We start from the raw sequence: 22,958 nt of genomic DNA on the forward strand, positions 1-22,958 counted from the left end.
TTTTACAGTTAGATCCTTAATGCGTTTGGAGTTGATTCTTGTGTGTGTGACACGGACCTGACTGTCGTCCCAGACGGCTTCTCTACCACTTCCTAAGAGACCCAGCTTCACCTCTGATTGAGATGCCGCCACTGGTATACAGTCAATTTCCACATTATCTGAACCCATTTCTGAGCTTTCTCTTCCGTTTGTCTATTCACGTGTTAGTACGACAGTTTCAACTTTGAGGTTTTATGGTATATTTTAAAATCTGGTAGGGTTAGTCCTCCCTTATCGTTTTTATTTTGCATATATTGTTTCCATATAAACTTAATACTTACTGTCTAACTCCAAAAAAAAATCTTCTTGTTTTTACTGGGACTGAATTAAATTTATTAAGTTAGGGAGAACTACCATCTTTATAACGTCGAGCCAGCATATCCAAGAATGGGATGCCTTTCTGTTTGTTCAGATCTATTTTTGTGTTTTCCAGGAGAGTTTTAATTTTTTTCTTTATAGATTTTGCACATTTCACGTTGAAAAATTCCTAAGAAATCAGTCTTCTCTGTTGCTGTTGTAAATGAGTTTTCTCTGAATACTGTGTTCTAACTCCAAAGACTGTGTTCTAACTGGCTATTTCGTCATGTCTGTTGAGTTTGTACATTAGTATCTTGCTACCTTGCTGAAATCTTTTATTGTTTGGATTGGTTTTATCACTGATTCTCTAGGGTTCTTCAAAAATACTATCAGCTGAAAATAGCAAAACTTGTTGCCATCAAGTCAGTTCTGACTCACAGCGACCATGTACCATTTGCAAATAGAAATAGTTTTATTTCTTCTTCACCAATTGTTAGCCCCCCTGACTGATTTCTCTTGTCTAATTGACTTGGCCACTGCCTTTTGTATAATGTTAAATAGTAGCAGAAGTAGTGGGCACCTGCGTCTTGTTCCGATCTTAATGGACATGCTTCTGATGTTCTTTATAATGTAATGTGCTGGCCTTTATAAATAGCCAGCATTGTGTGTGTGTGTGTGTGTGTGTGTGTGTGTGTGTGTGTGTACCTGTACAGAATAGGTGTTGATTTGTCAGAGGCCTTTCAGCATCTATGGCAATGATCATATTTTTCCTTAGTCTGTCAGATTTCCTAATATTGAAGCAACCTTATATTCCTGGAAGAAATCCCATTTGATCATTGTACATTATTTTCCTGTGGAATTGGTTCTCTTTTTAAATATAATTGCATCAATATTCATGAGTGATACTGGTCCTTTTTTTTTTTTTTGGTACAGTCTTTATTAGTTTAAGTATCAATTGTTATATAGATACTTATAACAATATAAAGAGTTAGGAAACTTTGATTTTCAGCGCTCAGGAACAATTTATACCACTCTCGGGGGCTGGAAAGTTTCATAGAACCTAAGGCATTTATTTCTGGGGTAGCTCCTTATTAACCTCTATTTATTCTGTGGAAATTGGTCTGTTTCAGCTTTCTGTCTTCAATGGGGTCAATTCTGTCTTTCTTTCTTTCTGTAGGAAACTATCCATTTCACCTGGGTAAAGTATTTGCAAAGAAATCTACAAAGGAATCTTGTGATGTTTTTTGAGACCCTTATTTCAATGGTTATTTCCCCCTTGGCATTGCCTAATTTTATGTTCGGTCTTTTCTTGATTAAGTTAGCTAATGGTGTTTATTTTCAAAAAAATAACAAGTTTATTATGTCTTTTTAGTATCTACTTCTTTAATTTCTACTCTTGTCTGCTATTCCTGTCCTTGAGCTTTCTTTTGATCTGCGTCGTTCGTTTTCTAGCTTTTGAGCGGGGTTGTTGCTGTTAGGTGTCAGTCATTTCTGAATCATAGAGACCCTGTGCACAACAGGATGAAACACTGCCCGGTTTCACCATCCTCACAATCGTTGTTATGCTCGAGCTCACTGTTGCAGCCACTGTGTCAGTCCACCTCGTTGAGGGTCTTCCTCTTTTCCGCTGACCCTGTACTTTGCCAACCATGATGTCCTTCTCCAGGGATTGATCCCTCCTGACAACGTGTCCAAAGTAGGTAAGACACAGTCTCCCCATCCTTGCTTCTAAGGAGCATTCTGGTTGTATTTCTTCCAAGACAGATTTGTTCATTCTTTGGCAGTCTGTGGTGTATTCAGTATTCATCGCCAACACCACAATTCAAAGGCATCGATCCTTCTTCGGTCTTCCTTATTCATTGTCCAGCTTTCACATGCATGTCTTGGGTCAGGCATACCTTAGTCTTCAAGTTGACTTCTTTGTTTTTCAACACTTTGAAGAGGTCCTTTGCAGCAGATTTACCCAATGCAATGCGTCTTTTGATTTCTTGACTGCTGCTTCCATGGCTGTTGATTGTGGATCCAAGTAAAATGAAATCCTTGACAACTTCAGTCTTTTCTCCGCTTATCGCAGTGTTGCTCATTGGTCCAGATGTGAGGATCTTTGTTTTATGTTGAGGTGTAATCCATTCTGAAGGCTGTGGTCTTTGATCTTCATTAGTAAATGCTTCAAGTCCTCTTCACTATCAGCAAGCAAGGTTGTGTCATCTGCATAACGCAGGTTGTTACAGAGTCTTCCTGCAATCCTGATGCTTCATTCTTCTTCATATAGTCCAGCTTCTCAGATTATTTGCTCAGCATACAGATTGAGTAGGTATGGTGAAAGAATACAACCCTGACGCACACCTTTCCTGACTTTAAACCAATCAGTATCCCTTGTTCTGTCCTAACAACTCTCTCCTGATCTACGTAAAGGTTCCTCATGAGCACAATTAAGTGTTCTGGAATTCCCATTCTTCGCAAAGTTATCTGTAATTTGTTACGGTCCACATAGTTGAATGCCTTTGCATAGTCAGTAAAACACAGGTAAACATCCTTCTGGTATCCTCTGCTTTCAGCCAGGATCCGTCTGACATCAGCAGTAATACCCCTGGTTCCACGTCCTCTTTTGAAACCGGCCTGAATTTCTGCCAGTTCCCTGTCAATATCCTGCTGCAGCCGTTTTTGAATGGTCTTCAGCAAAACTTTGCTTGCGTGTGATATTAATGATATTGTTCTATAATTTCTGCATTCGGTTGGATCGCCTTTCTTGAGTGGGGTAGTTCATTTTTTTTCCCCTTTTATTATCTTTATTTTCTCTGAATACTGCTTTAAATCTATCCTATAGGTTCTGATATGTAATGGCTTTATCGTTACTTTTTATAACTGTCATTGCTTCCCACTCTTTAGTGGCATTGTTTCTACTTTGTTGTAACAGAACATTTGTACATTTCCTTCCATCCCTTTCTCACCTTTTGATCCTAGATCTACATGTACAGATATTCAGTGTCCACCCCGAGTCCTTTAGCCAACACTTTCCCAGCTGTTGTCTGGATGAAGCTCAGCCTTTAGTAGATTCCACCGGAAGGGTTCATGGTTGCAGAATTCCATCATTTCTTTTCTGCTGAAAATGTTTCTATCACGCTGATACCTGCATGAGAGCCTGGCTGCATGTAAAATCCAGTGCTGGCCCACTGTTGCCTTGCCTGCGCTGTTTTTGAAATGTTTAACGGCAGTCTCATTCTTTGGCCGTTAAAACATTTCATTTAATCTGAGAGCCAAGGAGTGTTAGTCTCAGTGCTTCTGTCTTTGCTACTCAAAGTATGGCTCGCAGATCACTATCAGCATCACCTGGGGGCAAGGGACAAGGGAGCGAAAGGCCAGCATGGCCACAGCAGACACAGGGGAGTGCTGGAGGCCGCAGGACATGGCCAGCCTCCTGGCAGTAGTATATTCAGTCTTGATCCCAAGGCTGTCATTGATACCACGGGTTCCAATTCACAGCGACCCCACGTTGTGGAGTAGAACTGCCCCGTAGGGTCTTGTAGCCTGCGGCCTCTAAGACAGCAGATCGACAGGTCTTTCTCCTGTGGAGCGCCTGGTGGGTTCAAACCGCCGACCTCTCAGTCAGCCCTGGGGCACCAGGGCTGCTTCTCTCAAGAGCAGGGGCTAAAATTTCGTTTTTAAAGTTCTGCTCCTGAAATGCATCAGTGCTTCAGAAAAAGACACTCTAGTCAGAATGTCTGAATAAATGTTTGCTGCTGATTGAGTGGCACACAGCATTTCTGGGCGGGGAGGGAAATAAATGCCTACTACCCACACCCCACTGTCAGTGCTTAGCACAAATTGCGTCAGGAACAGGAAACCACATTACAAGTAGGAGCCAAGTGCCAATTTCTTCTAAAAGTCCAAATTATTTGGATCGTGTTAAGCATTTTGTACTTAGTATGATAGTCGCTATGAGTTGGAATCGACTCAACCGCAACAGCTTTGGTTTTGGAAACCCTGGTGGCGTAGTGGTTAAGTGCTACGGCTGCTAACCAAAGGGTCGGCAGTTCAAATCCACCAGGCACTCCTTGGAAACTCTTTGGGGGCAGTTCTACTCTGTCCTGTAGGGTCGCTATGAGTCGGAATCGACTCGACAGCACTGGGTTTTGGGTTTTAGTATGATGGTGTGGGCAGTTATTTGTATCAAGAATAGAAACAAGGGCTATTTGCAAAAGCTGTTTAAAAAGCCTCAACTCCATGCATTACCATTACTGCACCTGAAGGATGTAAGTGTATTATATATATGTAGTCCACTGTAGTATTACGGCCTGGTGGGAAAAGCCTCGAGAGTACTGGTCTTCACATCACATGTCTGTAAAGTACTTGGGTAGTGATAGAGCTTAGTACCCCCAGCTGGTTCCACCAAGCACTCAGCTGACGCTGTCAAAGAGAGACAGATGTGACTGGCCTTGCCCTGCAGCCCAGGCACCTGAGTGATATTCAAACAGGGAGCACAGAGGGATGAAACCTCGATGGCCCGTCACCTGCTCGGATGGCCAAGTACAGCCCCATCACCATGATACGGCTCAGCAACTGTACAGGAGCAAAACACCATTTCTGATGTAAGACAAACTACTTCCTATTTGCTCTCAAATAAAAAGGCGTTCCGCTTGACCAGCGCGCTCCCCGTGACTTCAGTGCTCTCCTCCCAGCTGAATTACAAGCAGCAGGTGGTGCCGCTCCACCGGGCTTCTACCAATGAAAGAGCTGCTGCTTCCAGGGTAATCGTTTAAATATAAACAAAGATTTTAAAAATGAAACGTTAAGGTTTATTTTTAACACAAATACTAAATTAAATGTGGAAAAGTGAGACAAATACAGGCTAGCATATACACAGTACATCAAAGAGGTGGCCTTTAAAAAACCCTGCCGTAGAAAAGATAAACAGTGCAACAGTGGGGAACAGGCCTGGTTTAATCAAAAAGCGTTTATGACATTTGGCTTTAAACCATATGTCAGTACAGTTAATCTGTGAAGGGTTTGGCAAAGGTTTATTTTTCTCTTTCCAGTCGTTCAGGGTAGACACACAGATTGGCTTACTTAGCATGAAGCCGATTCTCAGAGCACACAAAGGTCAGCAGGAAGGGTGAGGTGAAATGGGGGATCTAGAGTGAAGAGGAGAGAATCTACTGAGCAGGGACCCTGGACAGAAAACCGATGGTCCAGGGTGGTTACTTATAGTCCGAGGTTTAAGTCAGCATACCGCCAGAGCCAGAGCAGTTTAGCGTGTGAGCTGTACAGGAGTTCCCACCTCGGTTTTCGATTTCTTGCTTAACAAAGAACAATCAGCATAGCTAACTGCAGTCTGCAGTCCACAGCCTGCATCCACTTAAATTACTAAGCATAAGGTGTTTTCTGCACTACCGTACGAACATAAGGCCACAATACTTAACTCTGGACAAGCCCCGTAATGTAGTAGTTTTCCTATCGACATCATTCGTTCTTCTGAAATACAGCTTGAACTGAACTACAGTCCCAGATAATTTGTTAAAGTACTACATACATCGTGACTCATATGTTAAAACTATTTATATTCAGGTATAACATCCAAAGAAAATTTTACTACCAGCTATTGCAGTAGATACAACCAGTCTGACATGCTCATTCCCTGACCCACAGGCGTGATCACGGGTTAGTGTGGTTCTGGTGTCACTCTTCAGTAGCACTAACTGAGAACACAGCGTTTCCAGGACAGACAAACACCCGTTGTGCAGCCACCCAGGATCAAGCTCTCTTCAGTTGGCTCTGTGGTAAATTCAGAATCCCCACTTGTGAACAAAGCTGATTCCTGTCTTCATCAGAAGGTGCTGGTTGAGGTGGTCAGGCGCCTTCCAATGTAGATCCTTCAGAGAAAAAGCAAGGAGCAGTTAGCGTGGTCTCTCAGATTACTGAGTATTCCCAGAGCTGAGATGGCAGCTGACTGCTGACAGCTTATGGGAAAGCATTTAACAGCTTAGGGGCTAATTTTAAAAATACCTATTTTTAAAATTTTTGTAATGAACCTATCTGCAGTCTTTTAACAAGCTTTTTATGCTTCATCAATGCGTATTTTAATCTAATTTAGAGACACCCAACTGTGCTCTGGTTTTCACAGTACAGCGCACCAAATACCTGTACAAGGCAGGAGACTAGCCCACCTAAGCATCATTGCCATGGGGAACGTGTTCCTTTCCTACTTTTTGAGTCCCCGTGTGGTGCACACAGCTGACGTGCTTGGCTGCTAATCAAAAGGTTGGAGGTTCAAGTCCACCCAGAAGCCCCTTGAAAGAAATGCCTGGTGATTTACTTCCAAAAAATCAGCCACCAAAAACCCTACGGAGCAGAGTTCTACTCTGCCACGTGGGGGCACCATGAGTTGGGTCGATGCGACGGCAGCTGGTGGGATTACCCCCAGGTGTGGCATGCAGTGGTTGTGTGGTGACATGTCACTGACCCGAGGCCAATGGCCAGCAGATGCGAGAGCAGCAGAGATGGAAGAAAAACCTTCAGAAATTCTGCCGAAAAGATGCCCCCTTTCTTCATAACGCTCGTGTTTCTCATGCTGAGAGTGGCTGTGCGCTTTGGGTGCTTGAAGAGGAATTCCCTAGGGCAGAAGGGACGAGCATTTTAGTCTGAGTTTCCTGTGTCAAAGCAAGATCGTGATGTGAGAAACAGACTCACTTGGGGGGGACGTTTTCGGGCCGACTTGACCAGTCCCATATCCAGTCTGAGTTTTTCTTCAGGATGCTTTCCACTTCTTTCCTTCTCTCAATATAGTCTTCTTCAGACTACGGAAAAGTGCATGTGAAGTTAAAAGTAGATCAACCTACTGCATCTGTGCCTTCAGCCGGGCATGGGATGACACTGTTAGTGAGCTGAGTCCACAGATGTACCCCGCTCTCTGGCTCAGGCTGCAGGGCAGCAGGGAGTGGAGGCTTCACTGGGGTCCCCTTGAGGACACGGAGCCCTTGGAGTACTGTTCTCCCTGTGCACATCTGTCTTTGCCCAAGGACATAATCTGAAGGGGGAGCAAAGATGTTGGGGCAGTGCTGGCTACAACAGATTAAAATGAGAACATTCTAAGGGGCCCAAAACAGGGAAGAAGTACCGCTTATCTGTTGGTCTGTCACACCGTGGGGGCTTGTGTGTTGCTGTGACACTGGAAGCTGTACCACCGGTATTTCAAATACCAGCAGGGACACCCTTGGTGGACAGGTTTCCATGGAGCTTCCAGACTAAGACTAGGAAGAAGGACTTGGCGGTCCACTTCTGAAAAAACTGGCCAGTGAAAACCTTATGAATAGCAGCAGAACGCTGTCTGATACAGTACCAGAAGACGAGCCCACCAGGTTGGAAGACACGCAAAATACGGATGGGGAAGAGCTGCCTCCTCCAAGTAAAGACAGCCTGAATGACGTGGATGGAGCAAAGCTTTCTGGACCTCCTTCATCTGCTGATGTAGCAAAGCTCAAAATGAGAATAAACAGCTGCAAACATCCATTAATAATCAGAACATGAATGTACGAAGTATGAGACGAGGCAAATTAGAAGCAATCAAAAATGAAATAGAACACTTGAAGGTCAATATCCTAGGCCTTAGTGAGCTGAAATGGACTGGTATTGGCCATTTTGAACCGGACAATCATATGGTCTACTATGCCAGGAATGGCAAATTGAAGAGGAATGGCATCGCATTCATCGTCGAAAAGAACATTTCAAGATCTATCCTGTAATAAGATGCTGTCAGTGACAGGATAATATCTGTACACCCACAAGGAAGACCAGTTAATATGACTATTATTCACATTTACGCACCAACCACTAATGCCAAAGATGAAGAAATTGAAGACTTTTTACTAATTTCTACAGTCTGAAATTGATCAAACATGGAATCAAGATGCATTGATAATTGCTAGTGACTGGAATGCGAGAGTTGGTAACAAAGAAGGATCAAAAGTCGAACGATAGAAATGATCCCCAAGATTGCATGACAGAATTTTGCAAAACAACCTCTTAAATACCTCTTCTCAACAACATAAATGGTGACTTACACACGTGGACTTTACTAAATGGAATACACGGAATCAAATCAACTACATCTGTGGAAAGAGACAATGGAAAAGCTCGCTATCATCAGTCAGAACAAGGCCAGGGGCTGACTACAGAACAGACCATCAGTTGCTCACATGCGAGTTCAAACTGAAGCTGAAGAAAATTAAAGCAAGTCCACAAGAGCCAAAATACAACCTTGAGTATACCCCACCTGAATTTAGAAGACCATCTCAAGAATAGATTTGACATATTCAATACTAATGACCAAAGACCATGAAGAAAGCAAAAGGTCACTAAAAGACAGGAAAGGAAAAAAAGACCAAAATGGATTCAGAAAAGACTCTCAAACTTGCTCTTGAACACAGAGTAGCTAAACCAAATGGAAGAAATGATGAAGTAAAAGAGCTGAACAGAAAATTTCAAAGGGTGACTCAAGAAGACAAAGCATTATAAGGAAATGTGCAAACGCCTAGACTTAAACCAACTGGGAAGAACACGCTTGATACTTCTCAAGCTGAAAGAACTGAAGAAAAAATTCAAGCCTTGAGTTACAATATTGAAGGATTCTATGGGCAAAATACTGAACTACCCAGGAAGCATCAAAAGAAGATGGAAGGAATACAGAGTCACAGTACCAAAAAGAATTGGTAGATGTTCAACCATTTCAGGAGGTAGCATATGATCAAGGACCAACGGTACTGAAGGAAGAAGGTGTTGGCAAAATAACAAGGCTCCAGGAACTGATGGAATACCAGCTGAGATATTTCAGCAAATGGATGCAGTGCTGGAAGCACTTAACTCGTCTATGCCAAGAAATTTGGAAGACAGCTCCTGGATGAGATTCACAGATGTGTCCACTCCAAAGCAAAGTGATCCAGTGGAATGCAGAAATCATCCAACAATGGCGTCAATATCACACACAAGTAAATTTTCCTGAATTCAAAAACAGTTGCAGCTGTGCACTGCTGGGAACTGCCAGAAATTCAGGCCACATTCAGGACAGGGAATGAGGAATATCACTACTGATGTCAGATGGATCTTGGCTGAAAGCAGAGAATACCAGAAAGATATTTACCTGTGTTTTATTGACTATGAAAAGGCATTCAACTGTGTGGATCGTAACAAGTTATGGGTAACACTGCGAAGAATGGGAATTCCAGAACACTTTATTGTGCTCATGAGGAACCTGTACATAGATCAAGAAGCAGTCGTTTGAACAGAACAAGGGGATTTTAAAAATCAATAAAGGTATGTGTCAGGGTTATATCTTTTCACCATACTTATTCAGTCTGCATTTCGAGCAAATTATCTGAGAAGCTGCACTATATGAAGAACAATGCAGCATCAGGATTGGAAGAAGACTTATTAACAACCTGCAATATGCAGATGACACAACTTTGTTTGCTGAAAGTGAAGAAGGCTTGAAGCACTTACTGATGAAGATCAAAGACCACAGTCTTCAGTATGGATTACATCTCAACGTAAAGAAAACAAAAATCCTCAGAAGCGGACCAATAAACAACATCATGATAAACAGAGAAAAGACTGAAGTTGTCAAGGATTTCATTTTACTTGGATCTGCAATCAACACCCATGGAAGCAGCATTCAAGAAATCAATGCACTGTATTGGACAAATTTGCCGCGAAAGACCTCTTTTAAGTGTTCAAAAGCAAAGATGTCACCTTGAGGACTAAGGTGTGCCTGACCTAAGCCATGGTGTTTTCAATTGCCTCATATGCGTGCAAAAGCTGGACAATGAATACGGAACACCAAAGAAGGACTGACGCCTTTGAATTATGGTGTTGGTGAAGATACTGAACATTTTGACTGCCAAAAGAACGAACAAATCTGTCTTAGAAGAGGTCCAGCCAGAATGCTCCTTAGAAGCAAGAATGGGGAGACTTCATCTCACATACTTGGACATGTTATCAGGAGGGACCAACCCCTACAGAAGGACATTATGCTTGGTAGAGGGTCAGCAAAAAAGAGAAGGACCCTCAATGAGATGGACTGACACAGTAGCTGCAACAATGGTCTCAAACCCAGCAGTGATTGAGAGGATGGTATTGGACCCGGGCAGTGTTCTGTTCTGTTGTACATGGGGTCACTGTGAGTTGGAACAGACTCAGGGGCAGCGAACAGCACCAGCTAAGTAAACGGAATACTGTATATCAAGCATGTTTAGAAACAAAACTGCTTTCATGGTACAGTAAGAGAAAAAAAGCATATGACCTCAGATTTTAAAAGTTGTATAATAGAGACAATCTAATAATAGAGACAACCTAACACACTAATTCAAGGGACTCTCTTTAGAAAGTGGGATTGTAAGGGTTTTTACCTTTTTACGTTTTTGCATTTTCAAAACTCTTTACCTGAGCAAATAATTACTCTTAAAATCAAGGGGGGAAAAAAACTTAAAAAAAAAAAAAAAAAAGGAAACATTCTAGAATATAGTACGAAACCAGCTAAGCATATGCACCAGGCTGGTCTTGGAGCATGCCCATGGCCAGGTCTCCAGCACAAAGGCCTCCCAACAGCCAGGTATGCTCTGGATGCTTCGGGAGCGCTGGGCTCTTTGGGTGGGAGAGAAGTGCTGGAGGCCTGTGCAGTTGTTACCTTTGCCCTACTTCTTTGGCAAAACAACTTGTGGGGAGGGGGCGCCCAGGCTGTTTTCTACTCCAGAGGGTTTGTTACTTTTACCCAGTGGAGTCCTAGGGTTGAGGAACTTTTCCTGGGTAAGCTGTAAACAACCTGAGGGCTTGATCCTTTTGTTTGATAATTAACAAAGCCTGAGTAGATGGACTTTATGGGTAATTGAGGATTGGCTGAACTCTGGTCTGGTGAAAGAGGCCCCACCTTATAACTGAGCAGGATCTGAGGACCAGAATATGTAAATGGATGAAATGCAAAGGTTTTAGAGATCTAGTTTACTGGCTAAGGGCTGGGAAGGCAGAGGAAGAGAGCCCTATAAGAGCCAAGTGGTCGTGAAGCTGCTACACTGGCCATGAGCTGGGCCAGTAAGCAGCAGAGAGGCCAAAAGCTGAGGCCTGCATGACAGGGAAGGCAGCTACCCAGCAGAGAAGCCTTGCCCACTGGTCACTGGAAGAAGGCAACGGAGCTGGTTGAGAGCAGTCCCAGAGCTGTTCCAATGGAGAGCTTATCTACTCCATGAGCCTTTTTGCTCCGACAGCTCTCCTGGTCAGAAGCTGACCTAGCCTGAAGAATGGAGGAATGTGCTTTCCAATCCAGGGACCTTCCAGACCTGGCTTGTGTGCTTCCTAATGCTGATCCTCACTTGCAGCCTGTTATTTCCCTAACAAACCATACCACTCTGGGTTGTGGGAGTTCGGTGTGGCTGTTGCAAGGAACCAAACCCTGCAGAAAAGCACTTGCAGAGAAGCACAGAGTACCGTGAGGGGAGCGACTGGTGTCGGAACTGATGGAGAAGCGGGAAATGGGAAGGTGGAGATATACCTGACCTGGCCTCCGCCTCACGGCAATCAGCTTTTTGCTGATCCTGGTTCATGAAGTGACTCGTTCACAGGCCTCATGGGACACAAGCAGAGGAGGCAGAGTGACTGTGAGGTACCGACTGTGAGACCAGACTTTGCTAGGATGGCTTTCAATAAATAGGAGGGAAAATTCGGCTGTTCATGTTATCATGATTATTACAAGATGCCCAGGAAAAGGTACTGTGCATCTAAAATATCACGCTGAGCACTGTTGCTAAACTGAGCAAGATACTGGTCACTGCTCAACATCTACGCAGGAGTACAATGGAAAAGAAACACGATAAATCAAGGCAACAGCCCCAGGTGCACTGTCATAAACTCCAGCCAACAGAAGGTTTCGTGGCCCCACAACTAGCCAACAGCTTGACATGAACCCTCCAGTCAACGTCTGTTGAGCGAATGTTAGAAAAATGGTGTCCAGTGTCGCAATTAGCTACTAGTGCTTAACTGCCCAGGTACCAGCTAGCAACTGGATGTTAGGAAAAGCCTCGGATCTAATTTCTGGCAAGCAACTACAATGTCTAACGAGGAAAGAGCCCAGGAATCAGAACCCCAATCACAATGATGGAGTGGCCCTGAATGGCCATGTAGGTAATGCCGTGCTCTCCCAAGAGCCTTCAGATACTCGGAGGAAAGTGGCACCAGTAGCCTGTTCAGTCACCTGCCTGTGGCAGCTCACCGCCTCTCCAGGCTCCCCCTTCTCTCCCCTGTTCACAGTCACCTGCCTGTGGCAGCTCACCGCCTCTCCAGGCTCCCCCTTCTCTCCCCTGTTCACAGTCACCTGCCTGTGGCAGCTCACCGCCTCTCCAGGCTCCCCCTTCTCTCCCCTGTTCACAGTCACCTGCCTGTGGCAGCTCACCGCCTCTCCAGGCTCCCCCTTCTCTCCCCTGTTCACAGTCACCTGCCTGTGGCAGCTCACCGCCTCTCCAGGCTCCCCCTTCTCTCCCCTGTTCACAGTCACCTGCCTGTGGCAGCTCACCGCCTCTCCAGGCTCCCCCTTCTCTCCCCTGTTCACAGTCACCTGCCTGTGGCAGCTCACCGCCTCTCCAGGCTCCCCCTTCTCTCCCCTGTTCACAGTCACCTGCCTGTGGCAGCTCACCGCCTCTCCAGGCTCCCCCTTCTCTCCCCTGTTCACAGTCACCTGCCTGTGGCAGCTCACCGCCTCTCCGGGCTCCCCCTTCTCTCCCCTGTTCACAGTCACCTGCCTGTGGCAGCTCACCGCCTCTCCAGGCTCCCCCTTCTCTCCCCTCCACGTACCCCTAGGGAGCAGAGAAGGTCCCCACTACATGTCCTGCTCCAAGCTCAATGTGAAGCCCATGCTGTGGGGATGTCCCCACCCCACATATTTATTTAAAAAAGGAGAGACTCTAAAACCCAGCTGTTACCCCACTACATTTAAAACATTACTGTACAAACAGATCACAGACATTTACACCTGGCTTACCTGAGAGCTGTTCTTTTCCCCAATGCTATGTGTATCTGCCTCAGAAGCTCTGTTCGTATCTTGCGGTGTCTGTGAGCGAGGTGGGCTTGATAATGGTGTGGATAAGAGTGGGAAGAGCAGAACACCTCAGTTAGTGGGCTTTCTAGCATTAGAAAGCAAAAGCCCCAAAGGCAGGGAAATGTCCCCTCAGGGAAGAGGACGTGTATCCCCTTCCACCCAGCACCAGGCAAGGACCAGTCTATTTCTCAGGTTCTGACCGTCTGCAGTTATGCATGACTGGAGTCTGCAGGCTCATCTTGCAGGGGAAAGGCACTACCGGCGGAAGGCTGGCATTCTCAGCCACGTGTTACTATTACACAGCCTCTGAGAGTCTGGCCTCTGGCCTTGACTCAGCCATCCTGCCTGAGTTCGCGTCACTTGGAGGGCTGCCCCCCAGATCCCTACCCCAGCCGGTGCAAACCATCACTGCTGAGGTGCGCAAAGTAATGTCTAACTTGAGGTCAGGACACCCAATGTCAGAAAGCTAGCTGATGTGATGGGGCACTAGGAGGTGGACTGTGCTGCTTGCTCCTGAGCCTGAGCATGACCCCTGCATAGACTAAGCCCCAGGTCACCTTCTCCCACTAGAGGGCAGGGGTCCCTGTGTGCAAGAACGACTCTAATCTGGCCTGCACGGAGAAGAAACCCACCCATCTGTACGGCTTCAGCATGCACTCAAAGGGCGCTGCCTGTCTACTCAGAAAGCCAGTGCCGCCACACAGGCTGCTGCCCACCCTACCTGTCACAGTGGGAGCTCTTGGAGCTGCTCCTTCCAGACTCGTGCTGGGCGTCCAGCAGTATTTTTTCCATGTCACCATTATAAACAGAAACCGAGGCTGGGACACTGCTCCCATTCCCGTTGTTGCTGAAGTGCAGTTCCACCCAAGAGCCTGTTGAGGATAAGATGAAAGGCATGGCTGGAATCACCTGTGTCCACTTTGAAGTCTGGCCCACCCTCCCATTCCCAAGAGGCACCAGCAGCAGAGCACACCGTGAGCCATCTCTTTTAACCACACCGTAACACACTGCTTGGCCACTTCTGGTACCTTGTACTACGGTAACTGGAACACTTGTCCTCCCCTTCCTAGGTACGGGGGCAAGCCCCTTTGGTGCTGAAACAATTCATCTGTTTATCTCTTATGATTCCTTGATACCAGGCAGATGTTCAGTAATGTACTGGATCGATCAGAATCCAGTTACTCAGATTTTTCTGCACTAAACTTTTAGAAGAAAAAGCCTCATGTCAACCCAATGCTGTCGAGTCGATTCCGACTCATAGTGACCTTATACAAAAGCTTAAGGGAGTTAAAAAAAAAAAAAGGTTTAAACTCTATTTTACCACATTATTTTACATACTAGCATCACACACTGACCCTGACGCCCTCCAAAATTCACATCTGTGACTGCTCTTCTGTTTTTATTGAGACAGGAAATCAGATTAATACATTGACTAGAACAAAAGTAATTTCTGACTACGCTGCAATCAGATAACTTGATTAACCACAGCAATCTATAGCTCAAGCAGGGCATTCATTTAGCCAATTCTTTATAGAAAGTTAAAATCAACATTTTTTATTATATTAAAAATTGATACTTGTTACTAGGTATCCCAAATTGATTCTGTCCAGATAGATTTATAGATTCAGAGAACTGTCTTACCATCAGGCCATCCACTTAAATATAACACACAAGAAAAAGCCACCCCTCCAAAAAACCTACAGTGAAAGCCATCACTACAGGAAGCCAGCCTTGTCTCTGAGCACCGCTATCTGGAGTTACTCTGGTCCTGCCATTAATGATGTTGTATAGATGTGCTACGCAGAAGACAGAGGGGCCTGCCTGCTTAAGGGAGACCTTCCACAGGGGACACACGGAGCTACAATGCAGGGGGAGGAGGGGCTGTGGCATGGCCTCTGTAGGGGTGGGGCTGAAAGATGAAGAGAAAGGGAGAACAGACAATTCGCACAGAGTGGGACAGACACAAACCCTAACCGGAGAGATGTCCAGGAGGTGCTGCAAGAATAAGGTTCCGAGGGGCTGAGGTGGGGGCAGTGAGGCTGAGAAGGCTGGTAGGGCCAGGGACAAAACTCAAAGGTTCCCACAATCTTATGTACCACAGGGGGCCACAAAATGTCTATGGGCTTCATCCATGTTGTCATACTTATCTTTTTGTGGTGGTTGTTGCTACTATATAGAATTTCACTGTACGACTACGCCATGATTTACCCATCCAACCGTGAGATACTTGGGTTGCTTCCAGTTTGTAGCTACTACCTCCAGATAATGCTTATATAAACATTCTTGTCTCGTGGCATACATGTGTACATTCACTTCCTGTGGCTGCTCCAACATTACACAAAATTGATGGCTTAAAACGAGAGAAATGTATTCTCTCACAGCTGGGGAGGCCCAGAGTCTGAAATCGAGGGGTCAGCAGGGCCACATTCCCTCCAGAGGAAGAATCTGCTTCTGCCTCTTCCATCTTCTGGTGGCTGCAGGACTCGCAACTGAGGCTTCACGTCTCCAGTCTCTGCCTCCATCTTCACGTTGCCTTATCCCGTGTGTGTGGGGGGGCGGGGGGGCTCCCTCTGCCTCTGTCTTAGGAGGACACCTGTGATGGCAGTTAGGGCCACCTGGATAATCCAGGATTATGGCTCTCAAGATCTTAACTTAATCACGTCTGCAAAGACCCTTTTTCCAAATGTAACATTCGCAACGTCCAGGGATCTGACATGGATGTTTTTGGGAGGACATTTTTTGGCCTACCACAATGTGCACACATTTCTGTCGCATGTTCCTAGTACTGGGTCTGCTGGATTAAAAGTAATACATCTATGTTCAGTGTTATTAGAAACCACCACTGCTTTCTAACGGCATTGGAAAGTGGCAAGTTATCCAATGCGGTTGTGCCAATTTACAATACCTCCAATTACAAACCAGTGAGTGAATGTCTGCTGCTTCACATCCATGCCAACACTTGGCATCATCAGTCTAATTTTAGCCATCTTAGTGGGTGTGCAGTGGCATCGTGTGGTTTATTTTATATTTCTCAGATTTTTCAGAAGTTTACTGGCCATTTGGATATCATCTTTTGTGAACACGCTGTTAAAATCTCTTACTCTTTTTCCTGGTGGGTTGTCATTCTTTCTGTTACTACCTTCTAAGAGTTCTCTATTCCAAATATAAGCCTTACTTCAATTACATGTGTTACGGCATAAACATGCACCCTGTGGCTTATCTTTTCACTCTCTTAATAATGGCCTGATGAACAGAAGTTCTTGATTTTAATTCAGTCAAGTTTATCATCTCTTCCTTTTTGTTTCAGTGCTTTTTTTGGATCCTATTTAAGAAATCTTTTGCTAAACTGAGGTCACGAAGATAATCTACTGTAAAAACCTGTTGCCATTGAGTCAATTCTGACTCATAGCTATCCTATAGGACAGAGTAGAATCTCCAAGGAGCAGCTGGTGGATTCAAACTGCTGACCTTTTGGTTAGCAGACAAGCTCTTAACCACAGCATCTACTATATTACCTTTAAAAGCCTTTATTGTTTTGACTTTCACATTGAGATCTAAAACTCAACTGGGAATTAGTTTTTGTGTACCATCTGAAACAGAGATTAAGTATTTCTGTACAGATATCAAGCTGCCCAGCACTGTTTACTGAAGAGCCTGTCTTTACCACTCTGCTCCGTGCTGCCTCTTTGTCATAGGTTCATTTCTGGGCCTACCATGGTTTCTCTACTTCGTGTCCCAAGTCTGTTTATCTACAGCAAATCTGTCTGAAAAAGACCAATCTGGAGGCACGTGGAGGATGGACTGCAGTAGGGAGAGGGAAAGGGCAGACTACAAAAGGCTGAAAATTTAAAAACAAAATAAACTAATTTTGTAGTCACTATAATTTTATTAAGTACAATAATAATCACCCTGAGCTGCTACTCCGTCCTTAAACCAACATGGCATGATACAACGCTGTGCAATCAGGGGAAAAGGAAGCAGACTATTAATCACTCCATTGTTAGCTGGAGAGCCAAGGCAGACTGCACAGTTCTCCAACACACTAGGCGTCTCTTCTCAGAGTCCTAGCCCAGCCTCAGTAAGTCACACACAGAATGTGTCACGAGTCAGAAAAAAGCTAACCGAGGCCCAGGTATGAAATGTGGATTTGCAGTTTACATCATCAGTAGCCTCCTAGTTAACTGCTAACAAAATGACCCCCAAGTTTTCCAACGATGCGTGATTTTTTTCTTAAGCTCTCAAATTGCTCCACATTGGCCTGGACCTACCCAAGCATGCATCATAAATGCCCAGGAAAAGTGTGTGTTTGTCTTGGAGCCTGCAACTCACTGGACAAGAAAGCCCAGCCACTCCACTTCTGTACCTCGGCAGAGGCTAAAATGACTCCAGAGCTATTTATACACAAAACCATTCCTGAAACCGCACATCTGATTACATCTTCACCAAGGCTGCTGACTACATTTCCAAGGACCCTGACATTGATGCCCCTCATCAAAAAGCTCAAACATGAGTCCTTTGCTAGCCCCCCTCCTTTCTTGGGAGTTCAAGATGACACCCAAGCAAGCCAGCTCTGACCTAGTTGCCTGAACCAATGACACAGTCCCTGCTTTGGGCACCGTTCCATATTTCTAAGCTCAGTCTTTGTTACTTGATTCTGGGCCTGGATCTCTTTAGTTGCCTAAGCCAAAGTGTTCCCTATAATGGGGCTGCCTGGCATAAATGGAGTTTGGGGAAAACTCCATCTACATGAAGAGAAGTACATGCCTTTTAAAGCTGTCTCATAAAATGATTTACAAGCTTTATTCCAAGGAATGATTTAATACGGAACAAGAGTTTGATTGTTGACTTACTTCTACTATGTACAGAAAGTACACTTACTGGAAGATGAAAATGTATGCTGTCAATCTACTTATATCTTACAATTATTAAGATTGTTAATCTTTTCTAGCAAGAAAGACAGGGTATAAAGTTGCTTAACAACTCCAGAAAACTTCCTCATGATCACAATATTCCAAATAACTTTGGTTATTTGAAAGGAATGTTTGTTCTCCAAGGCAAATCCTCATTCCTGGTATCATTTTATAGTCTTCTTGTTTTCTTCTTTCCCCTCACTTCTGGGTTCTCAACCCATTTCATAGTTTTATTTATCCTATTTGTTAGTAAGCATTTTTTTTTTTATGGTGTGTGTAAATGAAACCAGTTGTCGACCTCATGTGTTGTAAAGCAGAACCGTGCTCCCTGGTTGTGACCTTTCAGAATCAGATTGCCAGGCCTCTCTTCAAAGGAGCCTCTGGTTGGGTTCAAACTACCAACCTTTCAGTTAGTAGCCGATCACTTAAGCACTGCACCACACAGGGACGTACGTGTGTGTGTGTGTGTGTGATCTAAGTGCTGTGTGTGTGTGTGTGTGTGTGTGTGTGTGATCTAAGTGCTCAGAACAGTTCCTACCTCTATTGTGACCAATTCCAGGAATATACTAGCATCGCTGTCCACTATATATCCCAAGGCAGAAGTCTGTCCTCAGCACACACTGGTTAAGCGCCTAGAGCTGGCACAGCCCTGTGTGCAGGGTAAACTCAGGGCCCCAGCTCTCAAGGCTACCAAACTCTGCAGTGATACTTCTCAACCCTGGCTATGAAGGAGGACTAGCCTGTGGTGCTTTTTCAAAATTTTTCAGAAGCCCGGCCCCACCCTCCTCTGAAAATTCTGATTTGGAATGCTGGGGTAGAGCCCAGGCAAACAGATTCTGAAGAAGCTAACAGCGATGTAGGCCAGGGTTGAAAACGATCCACTAGGGAAATGACAAGCACACCAACAATTTACAAAACAGTGGGGTAAATGTCAGAACAGAGGGATGTCCATGATGTTGTGTGGCATTACAGAAGAAAAGCTTGAGGCAGAAGGGCGGCTAAGACTGGAGAGAACCAAAGCTACCAAAATCACACAGAAGGCTTCTTCCCTAGGAAAAGTAGGCTCTAGGAAATTGCTCTTTTTATATTTAAAAGCTTCTCACGTTATCTGGAAGAGGTACAAAAGAGACTCAACTGACAAATACTTTTGAACATAAACCCAACTGGTAAATGATTCAGGTGACTGGCTTCAAACAGGAGTTGGTTCATCTCAACCTTCATTTTGTTGGGCTAGTGCTGTGGAAGGCTCCAAAAGCACTGTGCTGGCATTTCATGGAGAGTCCTTGATGTGCCCTTAATTATTGTTGCCTGCCTTATTTGTAAATTTCCTCCTAAATTTATCTGTCACTTAATCTCTGGGTCTCATTTTGACCATATGTAAAATGTAGGTTGGGTTAGAATCTAGACCTTTGAAATCCCTTCCAGCTCTAAAACTGCAAGATGCCATAATTTCTCTCCAAGAGAGATACAAATTCTATTTCTTGTCATACAGGTTCACCCATGATGGGTTGCCTATGACAACAGAACCATCCGACTAGCTGCAGATACAGCATTAAGTGAAAAGCTGGGAGCTTGTGGCATTAAATTCTGCTTTCTCAGAGCAAATGTTCTCTCGAGAAGCTCTGCTTTGAAATGTGTGGGTTTTTCTGGGGAGTAAGTCATGCACCACGGCTACCCCCACCCTGCCCTAAATGCTACTGGGGCACAATATTGTCACAAAATTCTGTCTCCTTTGTGCATAGTAATATACCTAAGGAGAAAAAGAAATGCAAATTCAAATATCCCCCGAGTCAAAAGCTTTGACTGGAAAGGACCAAGGGGTAAAATGGGAATGGATCAATCAGTTTTATTATCTATTCACTCCTCTGGGAAGATATAAGCCTAGGGGGAGATGTTTGCTGTTCTGTCTATGGGTTTGGCTACTAAGTTCCTCCGTTGTCCCTTCAGAGGTAAACATCAAAAACACCCCAACCCACTGCCATTGAGTCGATTCTGACTCAGAGTGACCCTATAGAACAGAGTAGAAATAACCCATAGGCTGTAAATCTTTACAGGAGCAACTGGTGGGTTTTGAACCTCCAACATTTCGGTTAGCAGCCGAGCACCTTAACTGCTGTGCCACCAGGGCTTCTGAGAGGTAAACAAGAGGTAATCCAATCAGAACAGAGCAGGACAAGCGCTGCCTCAGCTGCACCTGATTCAAGCCCAGATTCCCATTTGTTAGGGCAGCTCTATATTCCCACGTGACTCACTGGGCTGGATGGCCAGCAAGTGTCCCGCTGCACGTACACTCAGGGAACAGCCGAAAAAATCTTTACATGAGTTTCCACTGTATGTAACCATCTTTTTATAGAATAAGCAGAACAAAAACCTTTTAACTCCTGAACTGGCCATCCTGTGTCACCAAAGACTCAGCAGTGTGGTTTATAAGACAGCCAACAGGCAAGCTAACTGCCCCTACCCACCCCCCATGCGACTCTTCCAGAGACTGTAAATTTGGGGTCTGATGGTCTGAATCAGTAAGTAAAAGATTCAATGTCAGAAATAAAATAGTTTGATGGTTAGAAAATCGGTGATTTCTGGGCAAAAGATGAAGGCAAACATCCCTGGGATCTTATGAGAAAATACAGAGAGAAAAAAACAAACTCCATCTGTTTCAAAGAAGGAATTAGTCAATATTTAACTTTAAAAACAATACTATGAATTACAAGATTTTTTTAAAGTGTGGTTGTAGTTTTTAGATACATACCATACAATGCATTAGGCTAATTAAGTGTTGCCCAGTAAATTCTTGTTTTCAGAACAAATGAAAATTTAATTAGCAGCTCAGTAATTTATATGAATAACCGAAGGGTTTGATCAGAGGTTTCAACAGTCCTCTCCAAAGCTTATTTACATGCTCGTTTTGTTTAGACAACTCTTGCTTCAGAGAGTACAAGGGTCAGCAGACACCAGTCTCCTAGTCCAACTCTGGGGCCCCCAGGATCATGTCAACAGGGCCAGAAGGAAAGAGGCCAGTTGCCCCAGCGTTGCCCTGGTGGCGCGGTGGTTAACTGAAAGGTCAACCGTTGGAACCCACCAGCTGCTCCGTGGCAGACAGATAGGGGCAGTCTGCTTCCGTAAAGATTTACAGCCTTGGAAACCCTATGGGGCAGTTCTGCTCTGTCCTATAGGGTCGCTGTGAGTCGGAATGAACTCACAGGCAACAGGTTTATTATTTTTTTTAACCCAATATTGGCCTAAACTATTAAATGTTAAAACTATTAGGTTCATCCGTTAAATGGTGATTTTACTTTAAGGAGAAATTTTAAGTTGGCCTGAGCTGGAGAATTTAGACTTGTGGTCAGCTCCTGACCCCAGATTCATTCCGTCCCCCCCACCCCCGCCTTCTTGGAGGCCGAGCAAGCTTTGGACCCACCCTGCAGACTCGGTCGCCAATCAGGCCCCTGGCGCCCCAGAGGCAACTCCAGCCACACCGCCCGCCGCGGGGCTCCGCCAGCGACGCCCGGGGGGGGGTCAGGACGGGCCGCCCACCCGCCAAGGCGGTTTCCAGCAGGGCCTCTTTTGAACGCGCCGGACACAGTTCGTAACTGGGGGCGCTGGGCTGATAACACGCCGCCTGGCACTGAAGCACAGCTCGTTCCTGCCCTTCGACGAGCCACAACCGAAGCCCACCCCGGAGCACCAGATGGCAACTACGTCCACTCGTTAGCAAAGCCCACTGCGCACCACGGCATCTCCTCGAGCGGCAAACCTGCGGGGTTTGCCTTTCGCTAGCCGTCCCTGCCCGGCTCGGAAGCTCCAGGACACAAACCCCACCAGAACCCCGCGCCCCCGAGGGCTGCAAGTCCTTAACTCCTGCAGAAACCGGGCGGCCCCGGGCCGCACTCCCCGGCCCCCTCGGCCGAGCCTCCCCCGAGCCCCGCTGCCCCGGCCCTCTGCCGAGCCTCCCCCGAGCCCCACTTCCCCGCCCCCTCGGCCGACTCCCCCGACGCCCCCACACACACTGCGCCCCGACTTCCGCGCCACGCGGCCTCACCCTGCAGGTTCTCCTCCTGCAGCCCGGGGACACCGCTCTGCGACATGGCGCCGGAGAGCGGCTGTGGCCGGTCGGGTCCACGAGCCGGGCTGCGGGTCGCGACGGCGCCTTAGGCCGATGGGCTGGAGCCGGGGGAGTGGGAGTCGGCCTGGCCGCTTGCACAGCGCGTCTCGCAGGTTCCTGTTGCGCCGCCAGCTGACGGACTGACGGACTGACGGACTGAGTGCGCGGGGCAGGGCTGCCACGGACTCAGCGGCTGCGTCGCTGATTGGCCGCGGGGCGGGGCCTGCGCGCGTGCGGCGCGTGCGGCGCGTGCGCGGGGGCGGGGGCGGGGCGGCAGTCTGAGGCGCGGGCGGCCTCTATCCGGGTCCTGCGCCCGCGATTGCGACAGCCTGAGGTAAACAGGCGGACGGGCGGCGCGGCTCCCGACGGGGGCGGGGCGGGGCGGGGCCGGACGGAGCGCCGCGGAGCCACGTGACCTCGTGGCCGCGCCCGTTCGGTTTGGGCTGCGACGCCGGCGCCTGAGCGGAGGGTCGGGCGCGTGGTTGGGGCGCGTGGTTGGGGCGTGTGGGGCCGCAGGCGGTGCGCGAGGCGGGCCTCG

General features: G+C 46.2%; 1 protein-coding gene across 1 annotated transcript; it reads right to left on the bottom strand.

Moving 5' to 3' along the window:
- Nucleotides 1-5,098: 5,098 nt before the first annotated feature.
- BNIP3 (BCL2 interacting protein 3) lies at nt 5,099-22,605 on the bottom strand. The gene is made up of 6 exons (XM_049854734.1): nt 22,358-22,605; nt 14,130-14,280; nt 13,352-13,436; nt 7,024-7,130; nt 6,797-6,946; nt 5,099-6,206 (listed from the first exon to the last, which is right to left on the bottom strand). Exons 1-6 carry the CDS (start codon nt 22,401-22,403, stop codon nt 6,161-6,163), a joined length of 585 nt encoding a protein of 194 aa, XP_049710691.1. The 5' UTR covers nt 22,404-22,605; the 3' UTR covers nt 5,099-6,160.
- Between the last annotated feature and the right edge of the window lie 353 nt (nt 22,606-22,958).

The sequence above is a fragment of the Elephas maximus genome, chromosome 16 (genome assembly GCF_024166365.1).
Source record: "Elephas maximus indicus isolate mEleMax1 chromosome 16, mEleMax1 primary haplotype, whole genome shotgun sequence".
Lineage (NCBI taxonomy): Eukaryota > Metazoa > Chordata > Mammalia > Proboscidea > Elephantidae > Elephas > Elephas maximus.

Bases quoted from the DNA above. Each gene is read 5' to 3' on its own strand.
- BNIP3 (XM_049854734.1), bottom strand. From the start codon at position 22,403: ATGTCGCAGAGCGGTGTCCCCGGGCTGCAGGAGGAGAACCTGCAGG. The intron at 13,437-14,129 runs GTAGGGTGGGCA...ACCATTATCAAG, and splicing joins AAGAGCTCCCACTGTGACAG to CCCACCTCGCTCACAGACAC. The intron at 6,947-7,023 runs GTGAGTCTGTTT...CTTCTGCCCTAG, and splicing joins CCCGAAAACGTCCCCCCCAA to GGAATTCCTCTTCAAGCACC.